Source organism: Ostrinia nubilalis, chromosome 4, assembly GCF_963855985.1.
Source record: "Ostrinia nubilalis chromosome 4, ilOstNubi1.1, whole genome shotgun sequence".
Taxonomy (NCBI): domain Eukaryota; kingdom Metazoa; phylum Arthropoda; class Insecta; order Lepidoptera; family Crambidae; genus Ostrinia; species Ostrinia nubilalis.
Window position 1 is genome coordinate 8,294,181 of NC_087091.1, and position 25,566 is coordinate 8,319,746.

General features: G+C 35.5%; 2 protein-coding genes across 3 annotated transcripts in view; both read right to left on the reverse strand.

Annotated features, from left to right (window-relative positions):
- Positions 1 to 648: 648 nt before the first annotated feature.
- Positions 649 to 25,566, reverse strand: part of LOC135088584 (luciferin 4-monooxygenase) — a 35,074-nt gene continuing 10,156 nt past the window's right edge. The window contains exons 7-12 of one of the 2 annotated variants that reach the window (XR_010261062.1): positions 8,023 to 8,148; positions 7,203 to 7,283; positions 6,583 to 6,729; positions 3,053 to 3,218; positions 1,854 to 2,733; positions 649 to 1,657 (exon numbers count right to left, since the gene is read on the reverse strand). Coding sequence is in view for 1 of the 2 variants with exons in the window: in XM_063983461.1 (XP_063839531.1) it covers positions 2,591 to 2,733; positions 3,053 to 3,218; positions 6,583 to 6,729; positions 7,203 to 7,283; positions 8,023 to 8,148 (663 nt within the window). In the remaining variant the exon portion in view is untranslated. Of the gene's footprint in view, positions 2,734 to 3,052; positions 3,219 to 6,582; positions 6,730 to 7,202; positions 7,284 to 8,022; positions 8,149 to 25,566 lie in introns of both variants that reach the window. The other variant, XM_063983461.1, reaches the window with a different exon arrangement.
- LOC135088593 (putative nuclease HARBI1) lies at positions 13,231 to 15,049 on the reverse strand. Its single transcript, XM_063983496.1, has 5 exons — positions 14,526 to 15,049; positions 14,174 to 14,455; positions 13,632 to 14,019; positions 13,418 to 13,551; positions 13,231 to 13,328 (listed from the first exon to the last, which is right to left on the reverse strand). The coding sequence occupies exons 1-4, from the start codon at positions 14,778 to 14,780 to the stop codon at positions 13,421 to 13,423; spliced, it is 1,056 nt and encodes a 351-aa protein (XP_063839566.1). The 5' UTR covers positions 14,781 to 15,049; the 3' UTR covers positions 13,231 to 13,328; positions 13,418 to 13,420.

Sequence of the window (25,566 nt, forward strand, 5' to 3'; positions counted from 1 at the left end):
AATATGTTCATACGTATAAATAATATAATATAATATAATAATAAAGTTTATTTATTTCTCTTTCACAATATAGTCACTACAAAATACTGTTGTGAATACATCAAAATACTTAATAACTATATTGTGAGAGACTGGTGTCCGTACTAGGTAAGACCTGTGTTACAGATTACCAGGCTCCCACCACCTCACCGCTAGTTGATACAGAATAAATTAAGGAAGATTCAGACATAAATAATTATATTTTGTTTATAGAGGCTTAATAACTTATTCTTACGAGAGAATTTCTAAAACATTCAGCAAACGAGCGAGTGAAACAATGACACGGTACAATTATTAGCTCACAATATAGGTCCCTCGAGAAAGGCCTTTATCTCGCATAGAATGTAAGATTTATACATGCAGTTTATAACGACACGGGAGAAATATTGCGTATAATACTATGCTCCTACATTACGTAGTAAATCTAAGGTACACGCAACATCGCGCCTTTTGTGCCTGTATTTGGAGCACTAAGGAAAGTTATGAGCTAGAAGGTTTTTCCTGGTTCTGAAAAAAGGAAACCGGGTTTGTTTTGTTAAGTAATTAGATCATGGGATATTCAGAAATGAACAAAAGATTTCTCTTTGGGGGTAGTAAAAAATGTACTCATTAGATTTTGAACAATTATATTTTCATAGCACAAATCGTCGGAGATAACATAATAAAGCGCTAAAATAATTTTAATACCAAGTACTCATTACTTAAGTAAACTAGTAGGCATTTATAATAATATTTCCAAATAACTGCTACTACTAAAGTTTACACACTAAGTAATACATAACAAATCTAATATCTTTGCATGATTTCACAAGTATATTTTGAACAATACTTAGTAAATGCTATGCTAAGTGAAATGAACAACACGTTTATGTGGTATCATATTATCAATTACACTTATTTAAAACACATGGGTTAATAATTGATGCTCTGAACGTATGGAAAAGCTCCAATAATCTTGGGTAAAAATGGCTCGCCTGTTGTCAAATAATCCCGAAGGGTGAGTGACGGCGATCGATCTCTTATTAGGTAGTTTATGAAATTAAAAATAACACATTGACGTGGTATCTTCTAATAAATTACTGTTCTCATCTAAAACACATTGTCAAATGATGCTCCATATGTATGCAAAAGTCCCAGTAATCCTGGGCAAAAATGCCTCGTGTGTCGTCAAATAATCCGGCGGGTGAGTGACAGACGCATCGCTCGCGGCGGTCGATCTCTATTTACCTACTTTATGAATTTAAGAATAATCTATTTAAGTGGGGAATCTCATAATAATCAATTAGTGTTCTCATCTAAAACATCATGCTCCATATGTACGCAAAAGTCCCAGTAATCCTGGGCAAAAATGCCTCGTGTGTCGTCAAATAATCCGGTGGGTGAGTGACGGACGCATGGCTCGCGGCGGTCGATCTCTATTTACCTACTTTATGAATTTAAGAATAACCTATTTAAGTGGGGAATCTCTTAATAATCAATTAGTGTTCTCATCTAAAACATCATGCTCCATATGTATGCAAAAGTCCCAGTAATCCTGGGCAAAAATGCCTCGTGGGTCGTCAAATAATCCGGCGGGTGAGTGACAGCGCATCGCTCGCGGCGGTCGATCTCTATTTACCTACTTTATGAATTTAAGAATAACCTATTTAAGTGGGGAATCTCTTAATAATCCATTAGTGTTCTCATCTAAAACATCATGCTCCATATGTATGCAAAAGTCCCAGTAATCCTGGGCAAAAATGCCTTGTGTGTCGTCAAATAATCCCCGCGGGTGAGTGACAGCGCATCGCTCGCGGCGGTCGATCTCTATTTACTTTAAACCTATCACTGCAGGCTGCGCTACGAAACTCCATTCTGAATTTTTCGCAACGCTGTGTAGATTATTGGATAAGGCTTATTATTCACAAACGATGCTTGCTTAAGTGAAGGAGCAAATCGAACGCACAGCGTTGAATAGAGCTCTGTGATTGATTTTTGTCACCCTGTGCGTCCACGCGCACTGTGAGATGCGAACGTTTGTGAATACGTGCGTGAGATTAAGTTTGGTACAATGGATGAGATGAATATTAAAGCAATCTAGTAAAGACTTAACTAAACTAATTATTCTTATTTAGTTCAAGATGGAGTCCTCTACATCAAAGTAGACGCTTTTGCATCTTAAATGGTTGGTTAAGATGTACTTTACAACAAAAATATATTCTGCGTATCTACATTAAGCTTACTACAAACATATTTAAATTAAGTCAATAAATCAAGAGTATTTATAATGTAAATTTTAAATATTACATTTCTTGGAAGCTGTCCATTCATCTTTTTATTCGTGTTACATGGAAGAAAGCCAACATTGGACATGGTAGGATTATGTGACTGCAGGTTAAACATACTCTTACACTAATAGTATGTATCTATTAGTATCTACTGGCATAATTTAAACTTAAGAAATAATTATATTGCTAATTAATAATGTTAAAATATATACAGATTCATTTCTATCATCACCATAACTATAACTATTTAATTATTTACCGAATTTTAAGACTATTAATAATTATTATGAAGATGTTGGCAGGATTCTTTTAGCAGTAAGCGCCACTTCTTTGACTTTAGCTCTGTGGACTTTCCCCGAAGACGTGATGGGAAGTTGGTCCATGTAGAAGAAACCCCCGTGAAGTTGCCTCAGATCAGGCATCGATTCTGTAAGAAAATGAATAATTTTATGGACATACTTTTTATGAGCTGTCAAAACGAGATTCATTCTTAGAAGCACGACAAAATTAAGGATTAAAAAAGCTTTACAAAACAAATTGAATTTTCAAATTAAAATTTTTTCAAACAACTCTTGCATACTTTTTAGAAAGAATTTAAAGTATGAACGAACACCACTTTTAGAATCAATACAATTTACTTGAATGGTAAGGAATATTGATTTAGCTTAAAAACCATATTTCCAATTTCAAGGCACTCTTTGTCTTTTATGTTTCTTTTGATGATTATACACATTTTAGTTACAAACCTTTGACTAAATCGAATATCTCTTTAGGGTTGATCTGCGAGCCGTTTTTCCTGACGATGGCAGCGACGGGCACTTCCATTCTCTCCCGGTCGGGGATGCCCACCACGCAAGAGTAAGCTACCGCGGGGTGCCGCTTGATGATGTCTTCCAGCTGCAGAGGGGATATCTGCGAAGGGATAATGACTTGTAGCAGGCCTGTTCATCTCCGCGAGTTTACATCGAAAACAAAACACGCACGATGGCCCACCTACAGGATACTATTCGACAAGGCCTCACATACGAGCGAACATTGACTCACGCACGCGTATTCTTGTGTATGATGGAAGAAAATAAAGAAAATGGTGTACTAAATACTGTGCAGTATTTAACTGCCTAAATAATAATAAAAACACAGAATGTACTTTTTTTAGTTGCCTCAAGACACTGAGAGGTAAATAAGTAGTTAATATTATTCATGATAATTCATGCTAAATCATGTATTTCCTCCGCCATTTTCCGCAGTTTGGCACCTCACGTCACATCATTTTACCGAAGTCAGCCCTATAGCTTCGGCGCAGTGCCGATCACTGACGTTTGTCAACAAAATGGTGCTTGACTCTTGAGACAGGCTAAATTACAACATATTGTTAATGACATTGAGCATACATTTTTTTAAATACCTTCGCGAAGTAAAACTTCTGTACGTAGTACTTATTATTATTCTGTGCTTGTAGTAACAAGAAAAGTTCTCGTGTGGCGACCACGGGCTGGAAGACGTAGCGTGGGCAGGCCTCCTACTACGTGAACCGACGATCTGGTAAGGGTCGCAGGTAGAGCCTGGATGCGGGCAGCGCAGGACCGTTCATTGTGGAAAACCTTGGGGGAGGCCTTTGTCCAGCAGTGGACGTCATTTGGCTGAAACGAACGAACAAGAAACTTGGCGTCATAGCGCCTCTTTTTCAGTGGCAGACAGGTGGTGAATGGCTAGAGTAATCCAGCCCAAACTCAGAGTTTTTGGCCTAGAATTGCATTGGCATAAACCTCAGGGGTTTATTTATGGCAATGCAATAAATTGTATTAATGTTTAAAAAATTCCTTTGTAAAATGACAATGAATGAAAAAAAATGGGTGGGACATAGCATAGCATTAAGTTTTGAGCTTGCTGTTACAACCGACGCAAAAGAAGAAAGAGACTGACGCTTTCTCATCACAACTAGATGCAAGCACAACTAAACTAGGTATTCAGGAACTAATATTAGATGTCAACTGCTCACAATTATACCTACGTTTGGCCTAGTTAAGCCATGACTTAGTTACCAGTTGGTAAACTACGGCATGTTTACAATTAGGTATTTAAAGTTTGCCCTAAATCTATACTTATAATAAATCTGTAGAGAGGTCAATTCTGTACATGAAATATATTTTCAAAATAACTATCAGGGGGTGATTAGTGATCGATACTGATGCCAAAAATGCAATCAGTAAAATTTTTGTCTGTCTGTCTGTCTGTCTGTCTGTCTGTATGTTCCTTATAGAAACAAAAACTACTTGACGGATTTTAACGAAACTTGGTACAATTATTCTTCATACTCCTGGGCAGGTTATAGGATACTTAGGATTTCCCATGGGAACGGGCATTAGCGGGAAAATCCTTTTGTATGAAAAATCTAAAACGCTTAAGTTAGACGCTTGAAATTTGGCAATCAGGTACCTTAGTAAACTTAAAGCTTAGTTACAACAGGATATTGCAAAATTCCCACGGGAACGGGAGTTAGCGGGAAAAAACATTTGTATGAAAAAATCTAAACCGCGTAAGTTAGACGCTTAAAATTTGGCATGCAGGTACCTTAGTAAACTTAAAGCTTAGTTACAACAGGATATTGCAAAATTCCCACGGGAACTGGAATTAGCGGGAAATTCCTTTCGTATGACTGACTCACTGACATACCCACGCACAGCCTTAACGGCTAAACGTAGGCACTTGTAATTTATAAGGGACGTAGCTTAAGTACCGCAGAGGTGCACTAAGAAAGGAATTCCCGAAATTCTCACAGGAACAGGAATTACCGGGAAAATCCTTTTGTATGAAAAATCTAAACCGCTTAAGTTAGACGCTTGAAATTTGGCATGCAGGTCCCTTAGTAAACTTAAAGCTTAGTTACAACAGGATATTGCGAAATTCCAACGGGAACGGGAGTTAGCGGGAAAAAACATTTGTATGAAAAAATCTAAACCGCGTAAGATAGATGAAGGGGGTAAAACGGGATCCACGCGTACGAAGTCGCGGGCGGCCGCTAGTACTTAATATAGTTGTATTTATTCATAGAGGCCTTAAATATGCATTTAGTTTAAAGAAAAACACAAGTTATTATAAAATGGCCAAATCGCTAAATAGTTTTTTCTTTTCATTCAAATAATAATATATCGTGGTGACGACTCTTTTTAAGAATTTTCACACATTTTCTTACTCTCGATTCTATTAAAAAAACTTCCTATTGGGTCAAACTTAATTTTGTAAGAGATAGCAACATTTTGATCTAGATTCTAGATAATTAGGGCAGACCAATGAAACGAGACGGGACGGAGCGATTAGACTGGGTCTTAGCATATCCAGTAACTAATCTGTTTTCTAATTAGCCCGCGCAGACTTCAATCAAATGCCCGACGGGAGGTCTATCCTTTTACAGGCTTAATTAAAAATCGCACATGGAGGCATGAATGGTTCTCTATTTATGTAGTAATTACATCAATCTTATTCACATCTATAGAATTAGCCTTTGTAGGTTGGTCTATTTCATGTGGTATTATTTGATTAGTCTATTTCAAAGTAGGAATCCAAAATGTTTATTTTGAATCTGTTTACAAAGTAACGAACGTCAAATTGAAATATGGATCCAATTTCAGTTTCATCGTATAGGCAATTACTATTACCAAGTATACCGTTTTCCGCGGAATCATTTACCGTGCTGAATAATGTTAAGTTAGTCCTTTTAGTGAATTCGATGTTTTCCGGCAACGCTTACAATGGTGGGTATTTTCTTGAAAAATAAGAATTTATTTTTCGTTGTGCGCATATCTCGAGACAGTTCCTCGTTGAATGAATCAGAGCGTGAGCAAAATAAGTCTATCTAGATAACTTCAGGGCCACTGATTTTCACATCTTACGACAAGAAAGGTCAGAAACAGCAATTTTAATAATTACAGCTGTACTCAATTGGGTATCCGTGTTTCTGTCACTTCTTCGTTATTAAATTAAAATGTATTTAAGTAAGTATTATCCCACCAAAAACATTCTGTAAAAAACTAGCCAAGTCTCGATGGAGCTGCTTGTTTATCTCTAAAAAGTAATTAAATCTAGACAAAGTCGTGCCAAGTCTATGGTTCCTTACTGCGATTTCTTTATTATATAGTTAATGTTGTGTGTTTCTAAGAGAGACTAGTAAAATGTGCTTTTACCAAGCATACAAGCTATAGTATGAGTGTAGTTGTCACATCACGTCTGTCATTGCAAATGCTCGCTCTTTTCTAAAACTTAATTAAATGAGGCTTACCCAATATCCGGCGCTTTTGATGAGCAGTCTTTTCCTCTCGACGAAGTAATAATAATTTTCATTATCTTTGTAGAATATGTCACCGGTCTTGAACCAGCCGTCCTCAGTCACCATCTCTCTAGTTTCTTCGGGATTTTTCAGGTATTCCTGAAAACGAATTCCAACCACATCATTACGAATGCATGTTTACGTTTCATTACATGCAAATAAAGCCGTAATTGCATAATTTAAAGGAGAATGCAAGAAAGTAAAATGCGGTTTAGTAAGAATAGCCGACAAAACCATTTAGCAAAGTAAATTGCACGCAAGCTTTTTAATAAATGCAGTTTTTTTACAGCCTGTTTTTTGTGAACTGTTTTGGAATAAAGAAGTCTAGATTATAAACACAGTATAATAGTGATATAAAGAGACCATTAAAAACTTTGGTACTCTTTAGTAGTCAGGTTAACTATGAAAATAGTCTGTGAAAACTGTTGGAGGTGTGAAAATCTCTGGTAATTTTGCTAAATGGCATCTCACGGCTAATTAGAGCCCGCATTGAGCTTCCTACTTAGGTCATGGTTAATTTTCTTACAGACTTGTTACAAAGAATCCCCGAGAAACTCTATAATTATAATTACCTTAAAGAAAGCGTCGCCTTTAATCCAAAGTTCGCCGGATTTAAAAGGCTTTCCGAGCTCGTGGCCTTCGTCGTCTACAATCTAGAACAATAGATCAACGAAAATATTATTACCTATTTAATATTACTCAATTTGATTTGTATAGAATAATTTAATTTGTGAATAGAATTTGATTTGTGGATTATTTCATGAATGTTCCGTTTGCTTTGCTAATTTATCATAAGTAGACACGTGCTCAATACAAATACTGTACGTCCATGAATTTGGGAAATCAAAGAGGTAACATAATATTTTAATGATAAGTTTGTTAATAAGGCAAGGCATTCACGTGTAAAACAGCAATTTATGTCTTGAAAATCATGAAAGCTGGAAAAAATAAATGTGGAATACGGGCAAAAAGCTGCTATCGGAATCTTGTGTTTGCTCGGTTGAACCGGCCGTCAATGATAATTGTAATTCAAAAAGACAAAGGTGTCCCAAGGGGATTTTTCATGAAAAGGCACGTGGATCGAAAAACGTTCCCCACGTTTCGGTATTGTATTAACTGCAAACCATGCTATCTACTTTTATCTTAATTAGTCCTACTGATTAATGAATCCGAACGACTCCTCAAATGAATCATTTGTCTACCGAATCAAGCCTGCTTGGAAGATTAATATAATATACCTATTGTTGAATGCCATGTAATTTTGTGCATAGGTTCAGCTATTCAGCTACTTTAGCCATGGTTTGACTATTGAAAAGTACAAAATTCGCGAACTTTCAGGAATTTCTATAGCCCTTTCCAGGATAGGGAACCAATAGGTATATTGTTACTTACCATGTATTTGTATTTTTCAAAAGGTAGCCCAACCGAGCCGAAAGGCGTGTCCTCGCCGAAGTCGAATGCAGGAACCAAAAGCTCCGTCATACTGTACACTAGGTACAAGAAGGCGTCACATCTCGCCTGAAACAAACAAATATAATGTAAATATACGAAGGTAACATGATAATTTATGATTGATTACGAGTTTTTAGGCCAGGAAAATTACTCTGTACCGTAGATGTACTGTAGTATACAAAACTTTAGCTACATTTAAAAAATGAGCTCACGTATTTGATTTTGATATTCGTTCACAAAGCAACGAGCAGCAATAGCAAGCTTCCGTAAGCTTCGCCCATTCGTTTTCATACCTGACTGGAATTAGAAAATGTAGTTCATTTCACATAAATATTTGTGTTCGGAATGTACGTCTGTTATCTGATCCGAGCTTGATTTACGGAATCCTTTGTTGTACCTATAATAGTGAAGGTACGTGAGGGTTCACTTTCCCAAGGATATTGTTAAGTGTGGTTTACTCAAAGGTACATTTTAACAGAATGTTAGACGGTTCACAGAAATCCTAATTCCCGGAAAAAAAAAATTGCTAATTTAATTTGCCAGCCTGAAGTCACCGTAGCATGACTTTCCTGCTTTGATGTTAAACTGCCATTATTACGGCAATTTTCAGGCTGCCTGTAATGTCACATGTTATTTATGCCTGTTTTTTATCGGGGCTCATACCCAGCAACCGGTATTGGCGACTCTTTTGATCCCTTTGCGTTATCGGATTGTTAGACAAGGGCACATTTTACCAGTTAACTATATGACAGGTAAATATCGTGGACATGAGCCGGTCTCCGTCAAGATTTCCTAGTAATTTTATGCTACGTCAAAGTACAGACGACCTGAAAATTAAATCACTGCGCATGACAGGGTATCAGGCAAGTTTAATAGCGCCACGCATGACAATGGTGTGTACAAGCCGCTGTGGCCTAAGGCTCAAGACATACTACGCGTCTTAAGCTCAGCTCAGCTAAAGGCAAACTACGCAACTTTCAACTATTACTCAGCCGTTTTGCATAGTTTTCTAATTTATAAATAGTATGAAACTAATCTTTTCCAAGATTTCATTGCCCTGTGGGCTAATTCAAATGCATTTGTCGAGAGTAGAAATCGTCTGTCAAATAATTTTCTAGTAATCAATTTTGAACTGATTGTCAAGGTAATACAGTTGAAAATTGAATATCAAAGCCAGACTACGCCTAATGTCAGATCAGCCGATGGTAGATGCCAAATTTCCAATATCGCGTACGAAGACGGAGAACTTTGTCAATATAGTGGTACATAAGGGTCATAATTAGTGGATGCCGACGATTTTCGCGCTGTCATCTCAACGACTGCCCACCCTTGTCGTTAGAGCAGTCGACTGGATAGAAAGCATGGAAATAACATGGTGATTGATAAACTAGGTGCAAATAAACATATTTTATAAACACAGAATGCTTTTTGCTTAAATTTGAACATAAATTTACCATAATATAACTTATTACACTTATGTCTGGATTTGTAAGCAGAAATATGGATAGGTACCTACTGGATGGAGTGAATGACATAGTGGATGGAGTGTTTTGTAAAACTGCAAAAAAACTTTACCACTAGCTGCTACTAACTGTAACTTACACAAACTTCTGCCGTTCACCGCTAGGGGCGCTGTGCAATCTGCCATACATTTTGTACGCACTTGGTAAGGTTAAACTTATGGTAGAGCTACAGAACTTTCATATAATAAATTATCATGCGCAAAAATTAGTCTGTTTGGGCCCGCCATACACGGACAGTTCGAGCAATTAGCCAGTGGTCAACATAAAGGCACGGACCGCTTTTGCAGCCAGTCAACAGCTTGAATCTACCATTGATAGGTAACTGCTGGAGTAGTTGGTAGTGAAACTGCTCAACAGGTCACAATTTCATTTTCATTCAAATCAGTAGCAACATTGATTTTGAGGAAGAGGAACCACTGCTACTTTGTAATATTTGCTCGAGCAGTCAGTATAAAATATACCTGGCAACTGAAATTTCACCTTGCCGAAGTAGTCACAACTGCTCGAGCAGTACCGTGTATGTGTGTATGTAGAAATCAGTTGCAGCTAGAAGCTGTCGTAATTGTGTAAGAGTGCCTAAAATGATTTGTGTCTTAGTTTTACTGCTATAAATTTATACTACCCATACCAATATTATAAATGAAAAAGGAATCTGTCTGTCTTGCTTTCAACCGATTTTGATGAAATTTGGCATAGAGATAGTTTAACTCCCGGGAAAGGACATAGATAGTTTTTATCCCGGTTTTTGAAACAGGGACGCGCACGGTAATGTATTTCGGTGACAGACAAAATTCCACGCGGGCGAAGCCGCGGGCGGAAAGCTAGTATAAGTATTATAACCCATGCTTAGAAAGGCACGATAAATGTTGGTCTGGGCTAATATCTCTTTTCGTCATTTTCAAAGGCTTTACAACAGTTTTTAACTGTATTATCACATTGTAACACCTATATTACTATTATGGAAGCAATAAACGTATTGAGTATTGAGTATTTGATAAAATCTAACATTAAGATTGACCCCTTCCCTCGCACACCCACATCTCTCCACCTAGATTAAATTATTGTCATTATTTACTGTGTTCATTTGATTTGGTGCATAATCTGAAAACCATTTAAGATTTAACCATTTACAATGAAAATAATTAGCTCGAATTCGTATAGTTTTTTTTATTTGTCATTTTTGACAATTAGTGTAATGTTTTAAATAAGACCGAAAATGATACGATTTTCTTTATGGTTTTTGTATTAGTTTGTTTTTAAAATTCACTTTATAGTAAATTACAGATAAATCCAGATTTAATCACAGTGTTATTTATTAAACTAGCTGTGCCCGCGACTTCGTCCGCGTGGAATAATGACTTTGGGTAGGCACTTTTAATAATTTAGTCTAATTATTTTACAAATAGCTTTTGCCCGCGACTTCGTCCGTGGAGAAGTCGAAAACGTTCTCATACGATTATTTTTAAATGTTTTAACGTTATTATCTAACGGTCTTATTCATAATAAAATGCTAATATAGGTTTAAAACCTACATTAGCTAAAACGTTTGATAGGCTTAAAACACTCTTATAAACCTCTGATAAAAAACGTTATTCATAATCGTTTATAAACCTTTGATAACTAAAACAGAGTTTAATATTTTCTTTCCACAGACTATACAAAAAGAATGAACGAAAACAGCTTTTTTGGTGATTTAACTTGATGGACCATGTAAAATCATAGACAAATCGCAGAAAAAAAAAACAAAAAATTGGCAGCTGTGACGTTTTACTTACTGACATTGACATTTGGCACGAAAATTTAATAAAGTTTTCGGTTTTTTCGATCAACTCCCAAGTTTTATCAAACTTTTATAAAACTTGGGATTGTATGTTCTGGATTCTGTACCTCTTACCCTGTACTCTGCAATAAGCTCTTACGACGACCCGGCTAGTTACATCGGATACTAATTATGTCCATGACGAAGGAGAACAGACCGCCTAAAAGGCAACGATCAGAAAACTGGTTGGAGGAAGATAAGGTAGTACTTATTTTTAGCCTGATAAAGTGCCTACTAATTTTTGTAGCATGGTTTTATTTATGTTTGACGCCTAGTGTTTGCTTTTCAGTATTTGCTGAAAGAGTTGGTGAAAGAAAGAGTAAATGCAATCGAAAATAAAAATACAGACACTAACACGAATAAACGGAAGGTTGCGGCTTGGGCTGATTTACAAACAACGTTGGTACATCTTTTGATTTCTGCCTTCAATATAAAATTTTGCCTTTACCTGTAATTCAAAATCCTGTCATTTCTTTTTCAGGTTTAATTCAATGTGCGCTGGTATGAACCGCTCCATTACCCAGTTAAAATCGCAATGGAGCCTCATAAAAATCAGTGCGAAGAAAGACAAGACCATTGCTAGGCAGGCTCAAATTAAAACTGGCGGTGGTCCACCATTATCAGTGCCTGACGATAGGGCTGATGATATAGCATCTTGGTTGCCCAATGAATTTGTAGTCGATGTTAACAGATTTGACTCGGACTCAAATAAAAGTGAATTAATTAACATTCAAGAGGAGGAATCAACTCAAAATACGCAAGATCAGGAATTGATAAATAATGAAGAAATCCAATATGAATTGGTGGTACTTGATGAAGAAATAGAAGATACACATGCTTGTACTACTAGAGGCATATTGGAAGATAAAGAAAATAAAAAAGTAGAGGCAAAAGAAAATAAAGCAAAACCTAATTTTAAAGCACCAGCAATCAAAAAAAAAAGGAAACTGTTAAACAAAGAAGGCTTAATTGATTTAAGCAAAGTTAGGATTTCCGAAATTGCAGAAACAGAATCAAAATGCCGGATTGAACTGCATGAAGTTCAAATGGAAAACGAACGGAAGAAAGGGAGAAACTTGGATCTTGAGCATCAATTATTACAGGAAAAACTTAAATATTACACTCACATTAATAAAGAATAATAAGTCTTTTGATGTTAAAGTTTTTCAAGTACTAACAGATTCTAAATAATAAGTTAGTTCCTCCCTTACTTCTGTTTGTTTTTAATTTGTATTTTATGCAGTTCCAATCCGCATTTTGATTGTGTTTCTGCAATATATTTAGACGGCTATGAATATGTTTACTAGTCATAACTTAATAAGAGTTTGAGATTACTATTAACTAGCTGTTGCCCACGACTCCGCCTGCGTAGACTACTATTTCTGTAACCTACAGGATCTGTGCATTTTTCCAGGATAAAAAGAAGCCTATATGTTATTCGAGACTATATAATCTATCTGTTTTAGCAATTTATTTGTTTATAAGAATTGAACTGTGATTTTTAGTAAGTAAGTTTAATAATTGTACTTAAATTAGTGATATAAAGTAAATACACATATGCCTAGTCACAAACATTCGCCTTTATAATAATAGTGTAAATTATGGTTATTTTGTTTTAAATGTAGAAGGTTGATAACCTCCGAATAGAAACGTTTATACTTAAGCAATTTCTTTGTTTTAAAGAATTGAACTGTGATTTTTAATAAGTAAGTTTGTTGAAACTAATTGTACTTAAATTAGTGATATAAAGTAATTTGTTTTGAATTTTTGCAGAATAATTGCTTTTTTAAAGAGAACTACAGGTTTTGTTTTTGTGATAGTAACAAATTGGACTGAAAATTGAAATACAGGTATTTTTCAATCAAATATTCTTTTTATTTTCATTAAGATGCCAGGAACAGTATCTGAAAAATTAAAATACAACATTTTCATGAACTCAAATGACATTACATAAAAGTAAATCGTTGGAATTTATCAAAATGTATTTTAGTACCATTCAAAAATGTTGATTTATAAAATTTTGTAGTATCAACTGCGACCTACGCCTCAACAATGAAGGTCGGTTGTCGTGAACACTGTTCTCCGTCGAAAGTTGCGGAGTTACAGGGACCTGCTCCATATGTTGTTCTGAAAAATATTATGAATTTGTCAACATTTTGTCATAAAGATTTGTATTCCTTATGTACAGTCAAATTGATAACATTTACCTAACAATGTGTCATTCATATCAATGGCTATATTATGTAATACAGCCAATGCTATGATCACAGCTTTTCCATTTTGGAGGCTTACTGGTAAGCCATGGAGTAGGCATTGGAACCGCTGCTTCCACACCCCAAAACACCTTTCAACAGTGTTCCTAGTTGAGATGTGAGCATTATTGTATGCTTCTTCTTCTGGACGACTAGGCCTTAAAATAGGTGTAAATAGATATGGCAGAAGAGGGTAGCCCGAATCGCCAATAAGGCGTCCTCTAAACTGCCTATCCTCAAATCGTTGTTTTATATTGCTCTCCATAAAAATTCGACTGTCATGTGTACTGCCTCGCCATCTAGCCACTATATCCATTATTTTGAGGTCAGCATCACAGACAACCTAAAATAAAAAAAACAGTATCCTGTAGGTAATCCATCCAATAATATAGTGTTGAATGTTGCTAAAATTTAGATCATACAAAGTAAAAATTATAGACATTATTAAAACAAATCTTTCTCTGTTGTAAACTGTATAAAATCAAAATATATTTTACCTGAACATTCAGGGAATAATAGCCTTTTCTATTAATATAGTACTGGGCCATGTCACCTCCGGTTTTTTTAATTTTAATGTGGGTGCAATCTATGGCTCCTATCACCCCAGGAAAATTTTTAATTGCTCTAAATTTGGCACTAATTCTTTCCTGCTCTCCTATAGTGATAGGCATTTTGATGAAGGAATTTGCCTTATTCGCGATTGCATGCGCGACTCTGGCGCATATCCGGCTCACTGTCGGCTGACTTAGGCCATGGAGGTCACCAGCATCATCTTGTACCTGAAAATGTATGAAAATAATTATAGCAGCCACGACAAAGGGATAAAATAAAACACTTTTTTGTGCTTACCTCACGACGTCCCCAACATCTTATGGCCACTAAAACTTGCAGTTCAGGACACGTGCCACCACCTCTAGCGCTCTGAACCAGATCATCTTCCACCAAATCTATGATGGTGCGCACTGTGTCCTTATTGAACCTATATTTTATTTTAAAATTTAGGTCCCGCAAATCGAATGGGTTGCTTCGTTGGCGGTAGAGCTTTCTACGTCGCGCTGGGTCGGCATTATTGGCTAAATGCACAATTGCATTTATAGCATTCATTTTCACAAGCAAGGATCACAGCAAGGATATTTTAAATAAATAAACCAACGAAGTGACATTCATATGAAATGACATTTATAAAAGTTAGGTTAAAATAGGTTTATTAGAGCTTTAAACAAGGCCCGAGCTCTCGATAACTTATCACACAGTTATAAGAGGATTTTAGCGCTAAATGACGATTATGAATAACAATTTTTATCAAACGTTTTATAAACCTCTAATAAGCATTTGATAAAATGTGAAAAATGATTATGAATAAGACCGTAAATGTTTAAATACTTTTAAAATATAAAAATCAGGTTAAATAAACATGAAAATATTTTTTTCTTATATTTTATGAATATGCAGCTCGGCCTTTGATCCGGTGAAAGTTACTCGGTGGTATTTTTTTTTTACAACGAAATCGAAAACTACACCTACCGCAGTATTATTGGTAAACTTTTTTTTATATTTTCCTACGGGTGCTAGAATCACCAAGCTTCCAGCATGCCACTGGCCGTGGGAGAAGGAGCTTTTCCTCAAGACTACTCCCACTACCTCAAGGGCCTCCACCAAAACTCTCGCGCGAAAATGAGTTTATGTATACAGCGCAAGCAGGTGCCCGCGGCATGACTTTCATGCATTACTATGCATTGTTGGGCGAGCGCACGCAGCGGGCACCCACTCCGAGGTTAAGTGGAGGCCCCTAGAGTATGGTAGTCGTTAACATGACGTCATGATTGTAAAAAAATGCACTAATGAGTAATTAATATCAACTTTGAAGCAAATCACCACTAAAATAACTTTCTACCCCTTTTTAACATAGTTAGGGGGTGCATTTCACTAAAATACGAAACACGTCTTCCATTAATTCTGTTATAGAATGCTTATGCAAAATTTTAAGTAGATTGGACGAAGGAATCTCGTTATTTCATACAAACTTTGCCCCTCTTTTTTACCTCCTTAGGGGTAGAATTTTGGAAAATCCTTTCTTATCAGATGCTTACGTCATACAAAGAACACACCGTCCAAGTTTCAGGTATTTACGATCAGCGGTTTAGGCTGTGCATTGATCCATCAGTAGCGCGCGTAGTACCTACTTGATCATTATTTTGCTGCGATGTGATTTTAAAACTGGGATATCTCCTAAGATATTTATTGAAATCGAATGGTGTAAAGGGCAAGAATGTTTAAAATTAAATACTTGTGGTGAATAATTTATTTATTTGGATAAGGATTAATATCATGTTTATAAAAACACCTTCGCAAATAATGCATTATTTTAAAACAGATTTTTTTTGCATAAAAATGGTTACTATGAGCCAACCTTAAAAGATAGAGTAATGCTACCGCGGAATTTTTTAAAGAGCTTTTAAAGGGGAACAATCCTGTCATACATGATTTTTGCGAAACTTTAACCGTTTACGCAGCATCAGCTCTCAAAAGGTAAAAATTCATTGATTTGAAATATTCTTGATTGGTGCTCCGCTCCTATTGGTCTTAGCGTGATGATAAATAGCCTAAAGCCTTCAGGAACTAACGGGCTATCCAACACAAAAATAATTTTTCAAATCGGTCCAGTAGTTCCTGAGATTAGCGCGTTCAACCAAACAAACAAACAAACTCTTCAGCTTTATAATATTAGTATATTATAAATGTCTTCATTAAAGTAAATATATTATGTAATTTTAACAGAGGGACTTATATTAGGCTGTCTTTACATAACTAAATTATTATTTTATAGCTCTAATGTAAACTTTCATCAATCATTCCTCCCTCCAATCCAATGACATATAAAAACATCTTAAAGATGACCTAAACTCTATGCCTAAACTGAACTGTCCCACCAAACTCATTGACAAGGGGGCGCTACCGTCGTTCAACTATACAGGGTGGAAACGATAAGTGATCTCACTCGATTATTACTAAACTATGAAAGATATCGAAAAACTGGTTACTGATCCTGAAAGTGCTTCACGAACTCTATTCAACGGTACCAATAATAGGTTACAAAATAAACTAGATCTATCCGAAAATTCAATATTTCCAGCTTCCATACATTTAGTAAAACCACTAAATATTAAAAACTATACAAGCTATCCAAAAACTAGTTACTGATCCTGAAAGTGCTTCACGAGCTCTATCCAACGGTACCAACAATAAGTTACAAAAGAAACTGGATCTATCCGAAAATTCAATGTTTCCAACTTCCATACATTTAGTACTGCCACAGTCATGGCACTCATGCCTTGATAATATTATAGCAGGTAAAGCCTAGAACCAATGTTTTCCACGAATAATTTTAAATAAGAATGCAATTTACGAGTCCATTTTATGTGTTTATTATTTAATTTAAAAAAATACAATTTTCATATTGTGTGGCTGGCATACATTTAGTATGGAGGCTGAAAACATTGAATTTTCGGATAGATCCAGTTAATTCTGTAACCTATTACTGATACCGTTTGAAAGAGCTCGTAAAGCACTTTCAGGATCAGTAACCAGATTTTCGATATATTGTGTAGTTTAGAAATAATCGAGTGAGATCACTTATCGTTTCCACCCTGTATAGTTTCCAACATGGCAAAAAATCGGAACCAGCGATCCGGTATTGACGGTGGCGCCCCGCTGCCAATGTCAAGGTTTTATTTCTATCATATTTTTTTTACCACCAAAACTGTCAGATGCTATTTTTCAAATAGCCCTATCCTACTACCTATTTGATACAAAATCTAACGAAATGAATACTTTACATTTCTTGTGGGCTGCCCACAGGGAAGAATTGCGGAGAAGGCGGAAAATGCGAGAATTAGCCAGAATATATGAAGAAAATTTTGAAGACATGCCAGAGCTTCTGTTCAGGCAACGTTACAGGCTTAACAAAGGCCAATTTCAGGAGCTTTGTCATATATTGAAACATTGAAACAGGAAACCTCTTTGCGGGGAAATACAATAATTTCTCTGGAATCCAAGGTTTAATATCTTACATAATATTATTTAAATGCGAAAGTGTGTGTGAATGTATGTTTATGCGAGTATAAAGATAAAGATACATTTATTTGTTCAAACATGTGTAGGTACCTACATAAGGTGTTAAGTCAGCATTTAAAATGGTATCAACATGTCTTACCTTTGCGGTGTACAAATTAAAATTAAATTAAAAGAGTATTATGAATGTTACTCTTTCACGCAAAAACTACTGAAGGGATTTTGTTGAAACTTTACCTATAGTATTATTGTATAAACGTCATAATAACATCCTACTAATATTATAAATGCGAAAGTTTGGATGTCTGGATGTCCGTATGGATGTTTGAGTTTGTTACTCTTTCACGCAAAAACTACTGAACGGATTTTAATGAAACCATACAGTTTTATTTTTTATAACACAGAATAACATTATAGGCTATAGGGGTAAAACAGGATCCACGCATACAAAGTCGCGGGCGGCCGCTAATGCCCAATATATTGTTTGGATAAATTATCTATCAAATTATTATCTTCTTAGTTTCTTCTCCCTTTTCTTTATTTTAAGAAATGCTGTCAAAATATCTGATTACTTAACTAAAACTTGTAATATTGTTTAAGATGAGCTGCCTGCAGGATCTGTTGCAACAGCCACTTTTCTGGAGCATTTTAACAATTTATTTGATTTACTTAATGCGCATGCATTCGCCAGACTGGCAAGAAGGGAAGCAATCAGTGTGTATAATATTAATTAAAAGATTTTGTTTAATAGAGAACAGAAGGTTCTCCACTGAATCTGCCTAGTAAAGGCTGCCAAAAAAAAAAAAAAAAATATTAAAAAATTCATACCTCCTTGTTTTATTGAAGCAGCTCTATAATGTACATTTGTTTAGTTTTGAGCAAGTTAGAGCAGTTAAGCCATAAAATTTGTTTCTTCATAACTTCTTGCTTTAAATTAAATGAATGAATGAATAAATAAAACTTGAATAATTGTGAAAGAACTGCGCTGCCCAGACAGTAGATTTATTAAATTAGTTATAGCTTTCGATGTTTAGGTTTCACAAATTGAATACCTTACTATGAAGTTTTCACAGTTATATCCTAAATCCTCTCAAAATTTGGTTGTGTTGGATGAGTTTTTTGAAAAGATCACTCTGTCCAGGGATATCCGTAACCGAAACTTTCGGTTATCCGAAACCGTAACCGATTTAAAAGTTTCGGATGTAGGCAGTTTTAATTGTTTTTGTATAGCATTATATGTAAAGGCAAAACAGTCTGATTTACCTTTATAATGCCATCTAGTATAAATTTATATTATTTATTCGATGTAAAGTGTGCGGCCATGAATGAACCGAAAAAAATATCCGTAACCGAAACCGGTATAATATTATTCCTATATCCGTAACCGTATCCATAACCGAAACTACATAATATCCATAACAGCCCTAAGTAACTCAGTCCACACGCACATGGCTCAAGGGTATAGGTATTTACAGCTTAATTACTATCCATTCGCTTTAAGTTTGCCGCTGGCGATATGACGTCACTCGAAGGGAAACGTCTATAACTATAACAAACTATATTTAGAATGTTTTTTATTTATTAATATTGATAAGAATTGTGTATTTGCATAAAATAAGACACATTAATTGCGTTTAAGAGCCATTTCACAAAAATATTCCGCGCGAATTTAGGTAAAAGCTGTCAACGCAACGTCAAAAGAGTAAAAAGAACGCTGAAATGGACAAAAAAATCTTGAGCCGTGACCGTATTAAGTTATTATTTTTAAGGTAGAATGAGGTATTCAAACTTGATTAATTAATTTAAATTTTTAATAGAGTTTATTAAGTCTTTTATATTTCGATTCATAATGAAACACGAATAGGTATAATATGTAAAATATATATTAAGTACAAAATAAAGACAGTCACATAGTGAAAAATAAATCTGCCCCCTTACAGCTCCATCATCGGACCCTAGATACGAATAATGAAACACGAATAGGTATAATATGTAAAATATATTAAGTACAAAATAAAGACAGTCACATAGTGAAAAAAAAAATCTGCCCCCTTACAGCTCCATCATCGGACCCTGGATACGAAATATTCGTCAAGGCGAATCACACAAGCCCAAACTCCATATGGTTCTATTGTTTTGTTACGGAGGTGGCCATTGCATCTCCTCCAGATCCATTATCAGACAGAGCTAAGAAATAAATAAATAAATATTATTATAAGTAAACAAATAACTAAAATAATTCATCTTACTATCTTACTTTTTACTAGTCTTACTAATATTATAAATACGAAAGTTTGTGTGGATGTCTGGATGTTTGTTACACTTTCACGCAAAAACTACTGAACAGATTTTGATGAAACTTTACAGTACAGTACAGCAGTACTAGGCAGTCTGTGTTCAACTATCACTCGGGTCGGACGTTCCTATCGCAAGACCTGTGGTTCACTCAGTTCCGATACGACTCTAGTGCTGTGTGTAATTATTTTCGTTAATACACTGAGTTTATTAATTTCTACGAGTGGATTTCATTTTGCCTGAGACCTACGCCATGAACCCTGAACCAGAAGACCCTGTCGCCAGCGACAGCGACGCTCATCCATCCCTGGCGTCGACCAGAATAACAATGTATAGGCTATAATTTATGACGATCTGTGACAAACTAAATTTCAAGCGGGTGAAGCCGCGGGCAATACTACATATTTCATACTAGCTTTTTGCCCGCGACTTCTTCTGCGATGAAGTGGAAAATGGTTCTAATAGAATTAAAATATTCTAAGAAAATTAATTTTGTTAAATGATTATATTTTTTGATATAAAATCTACACATCATTATGTTTAAATATTTGAATACTTACAAAATTATGAGATCTTTCTAAAACAAAATTAAAACACTACACTTGCCGCAGATTTCTTTGTAAACAATGTTTTTTTGTTTTTCCTTAAGGTGCTAAAATCACCAGGCTATTGTGTGCGCATACTCTGGAGTATTCCACATACAACTGGTCGTCGGAGAAGCATAGATTTCCATTAAGTCTACTCCCGCTACCATATGGAACTCCGCTAAAACTCGTGAGGGCGCCAACACTTGCTTTTGTATCGAAAATTAGTATGAGCAGCTGCGCACGCGGTTGCCCGTTGCAGGCTCTATGCAACCACACTATTTTAAAACGTGGTCCCTAAGCATGAGATGGGAAACTGCACTCTCTTGAATTCTCTTGAATTTGATGGTGTTAGGGGAATCCTAGGAATGAATACAGACTTTCCAATGGAATCTCCTCATCAATATTGCGAAATTGCGAGTTGCAATGCAATGTTACGTTTTCACTTGTTATTTTATTGTAATCTCACCTTGATTTTTCAAACACGTGTCAAAATAAAAAAAAAAAATTAAATCAAAAGTACTAAGGAATATTTCGTTGATATCAACTTAGAAACAAGCACAGATCACAGAAACTAAAGGGAAATGTGACAAGGGACAAATTGGAACATATTGCTTGTGAAAGCAATGATGACAGTGGCGACGTCATTATGTAAACAGTTTATATTGCTTGCATAGTACTAAAGATTATTCGAACGTTGAATACTGATACCGCAATGGATAATGAGCACATAATTTGATTTCTTTGTGTGTGTGAATTTCTAATACGACACTGAGTTTCGAACTCAGCGCATTACTTAGCATCTCTCTATATTTCTATGGAACCAAGTTATCTCCAAAATAACATTCCACACCTTTTTAACCTAGTCAGGTAATCCCAACTAATATTATAAATGCGAAAGTAACTCTGTCTGTCTGTCTGTCTGTCTGTCTGTCTGTCTGTCTGTCTGTCTGTTACGCTTTCCTGCTTAAACCTCGCAACCGATTTTGATGAAATTTGGCATAGAGATAGTTTGAGTCCCGGGAAAGAACATAGGATAGTTTTTATCCCGGTTTTTGAAACAGGGACGCGCGCGATAAAGTTTTTCTGTGACAGACAAAATTCCACGCGGGCGAAGCCGCGGGCGGAAAGCTAGTAATTTTAATAAAATACGAAGCACGTCATCTATCAATAGGATATATGTATATTTTAGAAGTTAATAAATTATGCATAAAATATAAACACTTTAGAAGTTTAGTTAAATCGTAGAATTTCTGAAAAACAAGTACTAAAATCGTACTGAAAAAAAAGTATTAACATGTTATCTAATTTATTTATTGAACGTCGAATTTTATCAAAGATTTTGGACTTAAGTTTTTGAAAATATTTTATAGCCTACATAGAAAAAAATTAGGATTCTAAATCGTGAAAGAAATTTTTTTTCGGAGCCTATTGCCTCCAAACAAACAAACAAACAATTAAATCTTTCCTCTTTTATTAGTATAGATTTAACAACAAAACAAAACGCTTCTTTTTCTTCTTCACGAAACAAAACTCAAAGCGGATAAATAAATAAACAAATCTTTGGACAATTTCACTGCGCCATCTAGTCCAAAAGTAGGCAACCAATATGCTTGTGTTAAGGGTGCTATCATAATGGATATACTTTTTTATAATTTATTTATTAAATTAAATACATGGTACCTACATATTATACATAGTTACACCCAGATCCGTCAAAGAAATTAAAATTCATCATTTCAATTTCTGCTCGGCCGGCCGACTCGAAACAGCCTCTCGGCATAGTATCAAATGTATTTGGTCGCCGTACAAATCACCGCTTTACGACACGAACGCACGTAAACGTCACGGCGGGAAAAATGACACAGGTCCTGCCTTGACGGGCGCTCGCGCCATACTAATCGATGTCGGCTTGCGCATTGTAATTTATACTGATATTCACATCAATATTTTGACAAAGTGGTTACTAATATTTAAACAATAACTGTAGAAATTAATTCTACAATGAATATTCTTTATTTTGGGATACTTTTATTGCAGTTTATGCTGTGTTTTTAAACCAAAAACCACGATCAAAATGTGACGTTAATCTTCAAATTTGCCAAATTATTTTTAGATTTTACTCAATAATGGTAATGAAATTCAAGAATCTATTTCATTAATGGACTACAAGAATATATGTCCGATGATTACTATATATTTTTAAGCTTATTATATGAGCATAAATAATAGATACAGGACTTTGAAAATGAGTCTGCGGCAATTTTTTCGTAAAATGGTTGTGGGAGATGGGGCACTGTGAATTAAGCAAAAGAGTTTTAGTAAATCCGTTTCATTAATGGTCAACAACAAGGATTGACCTATCTTTCGCAGTTATTAAATAATCTCTGGGTGTTGCTTAAGATAGTAATTCATGCTTCCAAAAACTTAGAAATTCGCACGAAAATGTAAAATGGCTCTTAATCACTAACCGATTGCCTTGAATCGCGGTTGGGGGAGGGGACGCGCGTTTAGTTATGGAGTAGTGTCGATGGGAATGAAGATGTATGGTCCTTATAAATAACCCATTACCCAGGACACTACTGGCTTGGTAGTGTAGAAGGGAAAAAATATTCCCCACGACACTACTGGTAGTGTGGTTTGTTGGTGCGGTCGGTCAGAAGGGCGGCAAACTTAGCGCGAACGGGTAGTATGTGAGCCATTCCACACGTGTACATAGGTACGAGTAGTACCTATGGCATGCTATGCTAATAATAATTATTATTGTCTTTGCAACACGTCTAGCATAAATATGTAGGGTATAGGTACCTACTAGGTAAAAATAGGTGATTTATTGTAGGGCTTTTGTTCACACGGAAAAAATGACAAAGTTTTTAGTTACTTATCAAATAGGTAGTAGTAACATATATGTAGAAAACAGGAACTTAGATGCCAACGAAAGAAAATAGGCTATCAAATGTTGTTTTGGGGACTTACCTTTATAAAATAATCACATTTAAAAATTCATACCATTTGTTGTTATTTAACCCTTAACTGGTATCGTAAATTGGACATACGTAACTGGTATCGTGGGGGCCGCGCGGCCCCCATACTATGTTTGCTTCCAGAAAGCATGTTTTACCCATATACTTGAATAAATGTTCATAAATGGTATATATCAGGCTAGTTCTACGTAATCATTTAGTTTTTATTTTATAATAACCTTCTTACGTATTTACTACAAGAGATTACATAATAGTAAGAACTTTTTACGTAATATTTTTTTAACGTTACAAATATCCATGAAACCCATCGTTTCGAAAGTTATAACCAAAAATATTATTATTTTAATTAATCCATAATATGTAAACTTCATAATAAATAAAGTTTTATAGTAATTTTTTATAAAAAATAATCAGCATTTCATAAAAATAAAAATGTAAATTTTATGATGGATTATCAGACCAATCGTATTTGTTTTATCATAGCAGCTGGATTAACCAGGTCCTACAACATATTCATCTTCACTCTATGCAGAAATAACTTGAGAATCAGAATCAATTTCCTCATTATCGACCGAAAAATGGTTACTAGGTCTTCACAATGACCTATATTTTTTTATCACTATATTCTTCTTCTGGCATGCTCATTTGGAATCAAAAAATTCGTTCTTAGGTATCTTCTATTGTTTTATCACTTAAAAGTCATGGCATATTGAATCAATACCGAAAAACAAAAAACATGTAAAAATTACCATGAAAAAAAAACTAACGTAACTGGTATTGTGGGGGCCGCGCGGACCCCAACACGTGCATAACTTCGTCCTAGTGAATGATGCAGTGCTGAAACACCTGCACCAGACGCGAGTAGTGCCGTTATGAGAATACCAAAAATATTGGCTGCCCACGATGCGTAGCTTCTTAGAAATCAAAGAAAACGTCATGCGTGGGGGCCGCGCGGCCCCCACGATACCAGTTAAGGGTTAAAAAACAATGTCAATTTTGACGATTAACTGAAAGTCTATTATCTATGAATATAGTAGCGATATATGGTATCCAGCGGCAATGGCAGTGCAAAATTTTGACAATGACTGTAGTTATCATACTTCGAGTTTGTCCATGGAGACGGCAAAAGTCCTTTAGTTGGCCATAAAGTAAACTTAACGAAAAATGTTACTTAATTGATACCGAGGCGCAACCTGGAAGCATTGCTAAGTGTGCTCCTCGTTACTGGTTCATCGTTCGTCATCGTCATTGTTCGTAAAAACCGGGTCGCGGCAGGCAAATAATAAAATTAGTCTTATGTCTTCTCCCTTATTAACTTCGATGGATAAATAGCTAAACCTCCTTGCGCGTAACTGACGTTTGTTGGAAAACCGATTTTTTCAGGCCATCGGATTTTAATTTCAAAAGTCATTGACCAATCCCAGTTCATATAATAACTATTATGACGTTTTCTATTGGCCAAAAGATTTAACTCTCTAAAAATCCGCGTGCAACCATATCCTGCTTAAATATTGTGCACTTTATTGAGCACAGATTAAACAAGCTAAATGACAAATAGAATAGATTGAAATGACAGATTGCACTTGAATTACCCTACTGTTTTTCTGCTAACTTACTTATTATAACACTTGTAAAAGACTATTTTGTAATCAAGTTCATAATATAGATTTACCTAGTCCTTAGTGCTGGATCCACACTGACTGACTGTTTTTAAAAGCAAAGAGAAAAAAAAGCCGAGGGTTTTAATGTTGTAAGTTTTTAACGTTAAGTATAAGGTAGGTAACCAGAACTACTAGATTACCTAGTAATCGTTCTCTGATCGCATGTAGGTACTTTGTACTGAAGTTATTTGCAGCGATTTGCAGTTTGCACTCTAGAATTACTCGATTAGAGTAGCTTAGTTCGAACATCAACAGACTCGCTAGTTGTGTGCCCACAGGCTTATGAAAGATGGAG